The sequence below is a fragment of the Miscanthus floridulus genome, chromosome 9, assembly GCF_019320115.1.
Source record: "Miscanthus floridulus cultivar M001 chromosome 9, ASM1932011v1, whole genome shotgun sequence".
NCBI classification, from domain to species: domain Eukaryota; kingdom Viridiplantae; phylum Streptophyta; class Magnoliopsida; order Poales; family Poaceae; genus Miscanthus; species Miscanthus floridulus.
Window position 1 is genome coordinate 68137551 of NC_089588.1, and position 8450 is coordinate 68146000.

Genomic DNA, 8450 nt, shown 5'->3' on the forward strand with positions numbered 1-8450 from the left:
TACGGTCCTTTATAGCCAAGCCATGTCTCTTGATCTTCTTCACCTAACCACATGACACCATGTCATGTCTCATATGTAATGAGCTCCTAAATCACACTAGTTGAGCGCTGCAACAACTCCAAGTCATTTCACCACCATGGCACATGTTGCTCACACTAGTGTACCTATGGCTAATTACCTATGTATCTCAACATAAACACATATTAGTCTTCCTAAGTTGTCACTCAATTGCCAAAACCAAACTACGGTCTTTCAACGTGGAGTGTAGCTCGAGTAACACCAAGGCACACACGGCGGCCCTTGGTCAGCTGCCGCCTCTTAAGGTCAGGAACCGTTTTGGTCTGGCCGAGCCCTCGGGTGTAAGTGATCGGTGCGAAGACTTACTCTTCTGGCTCATTTCCTAAGCGTTGAGGCCTCTTCCCGCGGTAGGCCTTTTGAGACCCATCAAGCCATTCATTAGTGAGGCGGAGGAGGGTGCACATGAGCACACCCGATGGGTGTAACCCCCCCGAGCCCCTGGCTGACTAAGAGAATCGATCAGGGGGTTAATCGGACTGTCATGGCACTAATCTGAGGATTTAAGCTACCCTATGTTTGACCTCTTTCGACATTACATGGATAGGTCGCGATGCAATGGGACTAGTGGATGTATTTGCACGTTTTTTACCCGATGGGTGAGGTATGGGTATAAAATTCCACCACAGGACTACCTAAATATAGTGAGATTGTGAAAATGAATGTGTGAATTGTGATGCACTTCTTGAGTCCTTATGTTTTTGTGTGAACTAAGAGCGTGTTTGGTTCAGAAGTTTTACCTTATTATCTATTACCAGCGGCACCTGATCACTTTGTTTATTGTTTAGTTCGGCTGCTATGTAATCAACTGACGTGGTATCAGATACCTTGCCTTTAAAACAACGATGCTGCCCACTTTCTGGCATTACGTTATCCATTGCGTGCTTCAGGCTCCACATGTGCAACTCTTTGTGAGACCGCTTTCACCTGAAACCAAACAAAAAAAATGTAAGTATTGCAATGTAACAGATTGTAGTGGTAAACGATTACATTGACATTACCGTCCCAAATTTGGACCAAACAGCACCAGTTCGGTTATAAAATCTTACCCATTAATTATGCGTACGGCTAAAATTTGACGTCTCTAGCGAATGTATGCTCTGTCCCGCTTTCGCTGAAACCAAACAAAAAAAAAAAGGTAAGTATTGCTATGTAACATATTGTAGTGGTAAACGATTACATTGACATTACCGTCCCAAATTTGGACCAAATAGCACCTTATAAAATCTTACCCATTAACTATGAGTATGGCTAAAATTTGATGTGTCTACGGAATGTATGCTCTGCCCGTACCTTAGCCAATCAGTTACCAACGCTAGGGTAGGTGACGGCAGTAGGAATTTACTCAATTCGTTAAAAATGAAACGAGCCTAAATACTCATTCTCACTTCTATATTATTTTTTTGTTGTTTTGTTTCATTTTTATTGTTATCACTTTCAGGTTTGCCAATAGGCAATAGGCCAGACAGTGTAACAACAAAAACATTACTTACTCTAAAATACGGCAGACATCCCGGTCGTCACATTCGTAACGTCTCAATATCTCGTTAGGAAGAAATTAAATTTGTAGCATTCTGCAGTGTATGAAGAATCCAGTAATTGTTCAACACCAAAGTAAATTTACGTCCCATTATAAATCATTTCAGTAACGATAACAGATGTTTCAACAAATTCCCACAACAATGTTAACAGCAACATATTATAGCATTCTGCAGACGAGTCATGTGGCTAAACATCAAACATAAAGTTCTCGGCAGTAACAAGCTCGGCAATAACAAGTAGCAACCATAATTCCTCCACAAATAACACTTAGGGCAGCATTCCGCCGTACTCCAAATCAGAACTTATTCTTCCTCCTCAGCCTCCTCGAGCCATTTGACAAACGGCTCCAGAGCTTTCACGAAAGATTGCCTGCCATTATGTTACAATCATTAGGAACTGACAGAAAATACCATGCCCCAAGCTTAATTGCTACATATCATGTAGGGGCAGGAGTTTTGTGTTGTTACCTGCCCTTCGGGTTTGAACCTTTACGGAACCAAAGGAGGACAGTATCTTCAGCTAGGACATCTTGGTCGTACAGTGTTCTTATGATTTCAGGAAACAGCTTCATCAGCTTAGCATCCTCATAGCACTGCGTCTGAACTTTGTATATAAGTTCCAGTTCAAGTCTGCCACTCGTGCAAAAGGCATTCAAAAGCTCAGCCCAAGCTTTCACCTGAGTGCAAATGGAAAAAAAAAACTTGAACGCATCTTGATAGAGTAATAGAGGTCCTAGAAAATTGCAAGGTTGACTAATTTTAGAAAATTGCAAGGTTGACTAATTTTACAAGACCTGAAGTACCACTGCCCACATCACAGAAAAATGGAATTCAGCCATTGCAATCCTCTTGAATTTACAAATCCTTTTACTTGGAATGTATCAGTTTCTACTGCTAGTGCAGTTTGAGCTCACAACTCACACTAAAAACACAATGCTCATAGACTTAAATGTAATGTAAAAGAATGTTATAACACAACCTCATGAAACCATAACTTAACTAAGCAAACACCACAAGTATCTTCAGTAAAAATCAGATTTTTCAAGTTTCATATTCATAACCTTAAGACACCATGTTAAATCAAGTTTAAGGTACCAAAACAAGCAAGTCATACATCAAACAAGAGTTTATGTTAGGTATTCAATGTCCAGCTCTTGGACTTGCAAAGAAAACAAACACACTACCTGCCTAAGTGCTGCATTAGAATTTTGTTGCTGGTTCTTCCCAGACCACTGAACAGCCTCCATGAGCACATCCCACAACATGCGAATAACCTCTAAATCAGGAAATTTAGCATCCTTAACTTGCTGCTTGACAGTCTCAATCACTTCAGATATTGCAGCCTCATCATTGATCATGGTGGTCAATGTTGACTTTATCTCCTTAAGTTTAACTTCAAACATCTTCTTTTCATTGTACTCAACAAGGCTAGTCAGACCTTGTTTGCTGAGGGCCATGCACAAATAAGAATATTATCAAAAAGAAAAATAAAGTTCATAGCTTTACAAAGTTACACATGAAGACATAATGGAACTGAAACCAAAGATTCAACACAACAAATTCCATGCTTCAAAATAGAAAAAAGTAAGAGAAAGAATATTACTTGAAATGCTCAGATAAAGCCTCAGAGGTTCTCTTAGCTGATGGGAAGAAGTCCAACAGATTGTCCTCCATTTTGCCCTTCTTCAAAAGTGCAATCAAATCATCCAAGCTGTTTTCCTTGAGGTACTCCTTGAAAAACTCAGTGATGAATGAAAGTACTATCCCTTTGGCGACAAGATTATCCTTGAGCAGTGGCTGGAACACTGTCTCAGGAGGAAGCCCTGACAGCTTCTGAGAAAATGCAAGGGCAGTGAATATGGCGAGTTTCTTTCTCTCATTTTCTTCAAAGAACTCCAAAGATTGGAGGAATTTGCGCATAACATTTTCAAGATTCTTTATTAAGAAAGGCTTCCTGCGCAATGTTTTCTGGATATAGAGTACGAAAGGCAAAATTGTTTCACGCTGTGCCGCACAATCTAACACAGAATAAGGGTGGCGGTCTCCTTCTTCAGGTTTTATAGTGCCAGGCTGAGTGCGCCCTCCAACAAAAACCACCTATATTTTCGCAAACATACATCAGTCTAGTGCATGACACCAGGTCAAAAAGTTCTAAAATTACTTGCAGAAATGGTGATGAACAAGAACTTAGATTGTAATTGTAAATCTCCATAAATACCTCACATGAACAAATGGGAAAAAAAATGTATCCAACTTCAACTTGGAACAGCTAGCAGAAAATCTCTATCCATGACCATACCCAGATGGCACCATGTGGAAAGACAACATTATAGAAATCCCTATCCAATTTGGTTAATATACATGCACCAAGGTGCAAATCTTGAAATGCAGATAGATATCTTTACAAAGCCCAAAATAAATGAAGTGAAATTCCATCCCTAGCAAATGCAAAATGACACTAATAAAAAAAACTTGACCCGCAGGGAGTAAGACAGCCCGTGTCATTTTGCTAAAAGGAAGACCTTCTCACGCAGGTCGAGAAAAAACTCGAACCCCTGCCCCACCCATACACAGCGGCACCGTAGCCCTGTGAGGCATTGGCGTCGGACAGACAAGGGGAATTTTTTTACCACAGCCTGAAATTCGCTCCCAAGGGGAGTTGAACCCATGACCTGAGTGCTAGAGCCACCTAACCAACCAAGGTAGAGGCCCGTTCACAAATAACACTATTAAAAGCTTGCAACTTATAACAAGGGTAAAAAAACTAAAACAATCAACAAAATAACACAATGAGAACGAATGAGAATTTCAGGGTATATACTGTTCCACTGGCTGTACCTCGAAAAAGGTGTCACCGTAACGTGAGAAGTTGAGGTCTAAGGACTCGATACTTTTGGCGACAAGTTCCTGATAACAAAAGTATTGAGAATGGCAAAAAAAAAATTGCATCAATGAAAGAAGTATAAGCAAAATATCAAACAGTCTTCGGTTGGTTTAGTTTCTGATTGGCTGTTACTCTCATACAACACATGTTCTAGGAACTGTTTGGCACAGCTCCAGCTCCAAGGGCTTCTGGAGCCGGTTATTACTAGCTCCAAATTCTTGGAGCTGGGGCCGTGGGCAAATTAAAGGTATTTAGTTAACCAATTTTATTCTTTTTTATTAAGAATATATGCTTAAACCACTTTCCTTTTTATCCTACAAACTCCAAATCCCGCATGTAAAGCTAGAGATGCCCCATGATTCATGAAATATGTTATGTGTAACCTAAAAAATGTCGACACCATGCAAAGCATACTTGATTTATCAAGCTTTAAGGGAATCTAACTGCATATCACATCATGAATATTTCATAAATCTAAATGCATATCTCTCAACAACAGAAATAACATATGAGATGCAAATGGTACACCCAAAGAAGGCCTAACCAGATCTCCACCATTATCCAAATAAATCTGAACAATTGCATCAGAGAATGATGCAGGGTCCAAAGGAGCTGCAATGTTCCGCTTGCGGGTCTTAATCCGCGTGCCTCTGCAATAATAATTGCAGAAAACAAGGTGAATTACCTGACATACAATACTGCCATGCGGACTCTGCAAATAAGTTTTACCAATATATATATAGTACAAACATAAACATTCTGTGTTATGGCCAAGCACCAAAACCTGATAAGTCTAGACTTAAGAACCATTTCATGGAAGTATAACAAGGAACAACAAACAAGGTGCACTAAAGATGAAGCCCATGATAAAAGGAAGTGATAAAATAGCAAAGAAAGGTATTAGTAACAGCAAGCATAATAGTAGAATCATTGGTAGCAGGAACTGCAAGTATAACAATGACAAACAAATTTCATGCCTGAATAAAGAACCTTGGCAAGCTTAACTGAAAAATTGCAACAGAAAGTCTCAACACAGAAAGGACAGTCAACAGAATGCTGCAATTGCTTCTATTGCAGTAATATCAATAATCATAATATTAATGTAATATATAAATAGAATAGGCACAACAATTAACACAAAATGTGTCAAGAAAATTACAAAAGTCACGCCTTTCGACAATATTGAATCCATGCAGGAAAATTGAGGCATGCCATTTCACACATACATGTTAAGTTTCTTTGTACTCCCTCCGTTCTAAATTATAAGTCGTTTTAGCTTTTCTAGGTACATTGTTTTTGCTATGTATCTAGACATAATATATATCTAGGTGCATAGCAAGATTTATATACCTAGAATAGCCAAAATGACTTGTAACTTGGAACAGAGGGAGTATTTAATAATAAACACATGCCACTCCATTCAGCAGTTAGAAAAAAGAAGCATTGCTAAACAGGGACGTCAGTGGGAAAATCACTGACTCATGGGAACATTTGACCAAACCAAAATTATTATTAACATGTCCAACTAGTTTAAGACCAACATGGAAACTGAAGTCACATTTCAGTAATCGTATAAGCACACAGTCTTACCCAAGAGTGGGCTTCTCCTTCGAGCTGCACCAAAAAGAAGATAGAAGTTAAAACCTGTAACATGGACCACCTAAAAAGAACACTCTGTTTACTACAAATAAATCACGACAGCTATGCAACTGTTATCAAAACTTTTACAATTCAGTTCATTTGTCGACTCAAAGATTAAAATGAGTTCATCGAAAAAATCCTGCTTTAACAAACTTTTTATTTTCCTGTACCACACTGAAGAAATTCAATAACATCAAATGGCCACATGATACTACCAACTCAACATTCCAAATCCTACGATATTTGAAGGCACCCAGCTTTTTAACCAGACCTTCAAGACTGGATTGTATAATGTATAAGCAGACCAGTCAACCATGCAAAATTAGAAGATCTAGCACTTTATCAGATCAATGCAAAAAAAACAACCAATTGTCATACAAAAGGAACTGAACTTCGCCAGACAAATGAAAAAAACAACTAATTGTCAGATCTTATTGCAAGACATCGAAGACCAACACCAAAACAGCTTGTTCACCCAGGGCCTCAAACTACTTATATCAAGCAACCATAATTTACCCAAAGCAAAACATCAAATATCACGAACCTAGCCGGGTACAATAACATCAGCTCGATCCAACCTTCCCTGACGATGAATCCACTCCAAATTTAACTTCCAACAACCCAAATCGACCTCCAGCAACCATCATCATGCACCTATCGAACCGACCCTCGCGCCGAATCCGCTCAAAACCCTAACTTCCAACAACCCAAAGTCCACCACCTAAGCTCCGATCAACCAAAAATCCGGCTCCCCATCGATCGAGCTGCCGCGACAGGCTCTACAGATCCGCTAGGCACGGCGCTACGAGAAGCAGAAGCAAAGATCCAGGGCCGATCCGTACCTCATAAACAACGATCTGGCGCCGAGAGGAAGCGGGGGCCGCTTGCTTGGGGCTTCTTCGGGGAGAAGGTCGGTGCTTGCGGCCGCCGCGGCGAAAAGGGAGAAAGCGGCGGCTAAAACCTAGCTTCTGGGTGGTCGGGGGCGGGGGGTGGCACGGGTGGGGAGGGCAAAATATGTGAATCATCAACCAAATAAAGAGGGGTAGGGGAGGAACGAGTGGTCGGGATCGGCCGGCAGATCCGGTGGATTTCTTTCATTTTAACAAAAAAAATCCTAATATTTTAGTAATACAACGTCCCAAGCTAAATGTTTGTCACATCACTAGTCACTAGAATAGAAAAAATACAGAAATAGTACAGAATTACATATGCAATCCTAAGCAATTGAAAACAAAGGTACTATGTAGGATCATGTGTTTGGCTGGGTACAAGAAAAACTAGGAAATTCTAAAGGAATCTTAAAGGGCAAATTCATGTTACTTCTTATTCAACCTAGGCAAACACCAATTGCAGAAACTTTCCATGCGGTATGAGTGGATTCTTTTTTCCTTCTATGCTTTTCTTATGGAATCAGAGGCAAATGAACTTTTCTTTAGTTTTCCTGTGCTCTATTCCTACGAACCAAAGGCTTTACATGGACTGAATCCTTCAGAATTGGAATCCTATATTTTTTCGGTGATTCGACTCGGTTCCAAAGGGACCTTAACCCTTTTACTTCTATTTTGGACTGCCCATGTTTTCCACTTCTACTCCACATATTTTTTTTAGCTAAAAACAAGTATAACTCCACAAACTCTACTCCAGTAAAAAAGATGGAGTTACGAAAGCACCTAAAAAGATGCTCCAAAAACTCTATTTTTGTGAAGCTGCTCCACGTTTGTGAAGCAGTCCCAAACAGGCCCTTAATAACGCTAAAGATGTTGCATAACATGTAACATATTGGTGTGACTCATCAGACAGATCGTTAGTGTGTAGATCTAATCATATCGAGTTCAAGTTGGGCCAGAGAAAAATCTTGGGTCAAAATCTTTAGCTCGAGCCCAACCCGACGCACTAGCCAATTAGATCAGCCTATTTCCCGAGTTTTTTTTGTTTTGTAACCTTGGGTTGAGTCATTTTTAGTTACGTTGGGTCATGGATCAAAAATCATGAGTAGCCCGACCAGACGCATTGTTGTGTCAGGTTTCTTTGTTGTGTCGGATAGGGTGGCGATCATCTCCTTATGGATAAAAGGAGTTAGAGACTTCCAAAAGTCTCGTATTTTTTGTATAGGTACTAAAAAACAAGGATGACTCATTTTGCGTGGAACTGATACCATAGCTTTTGTCAGCATCACCTCCCTTTTAATTTGCACTGACTATTAGGTTAGACATATCACTTAATTGGTCATCTTGGTACACCACCCACATGATGTACTATCTCCGATGTTCATTTAGGATCACGCAAACGAAAGGAAACATCACACATCA

General features: G+C 40.0%; 1 protein-coding gene across 1 annotated transcript; it reads right to left on the reverse strand.

Annotated features, from left to right (window-relative positions):
* Window positions 1-1674: 1674 nt before the first annotated feature.
* LOC136483771 (uncharacterized) lies at window positions 1675-7131 on the reverse strand. Its single transcript, XM_066480937.1, has 8 exons — window positions 6984-7131; window positions 6091-6114; window positions 5045-5150; window positions 4455-4523; window positions 3220-3713; window positions 2801-3062; window positions 2085-2293; window positions 1675-1986 (listed from the first exon to the last, which is right to left on the reverse strand). Exons 1-8 carry the CDS (start codon window positions 6986-6988, stop codon window positions 1920-1922), a joined length of 1236 nt encoding a protein of 411 aa, XP_066337034.1. The 5' UTR covers window positions 6989-7131; the 3' UTR covers window positions 1675-1919.
* Window positions 7132-8450: the final 1319 nt, after the last annotated feature.

Coding starts and splice junctions, on each gene's coding strand:
- LOC136483771 (XM_066480937.1), bottom strand. Junction 4,524..5,044: donor TGGATAATGGTGGAGATCTG/GTTAGGCCTTCT, acceptor TTTTGTTATCAG/GAACTTGTCGCCAAAAGTAT. Junction 2,294..2,800: donor CTAATGCAGCACTTAGGCAG/GTAGTGTGTTTG, acceptor ATTTGCACTCAG/GTGAAAGCTTGGGCTGAGCT.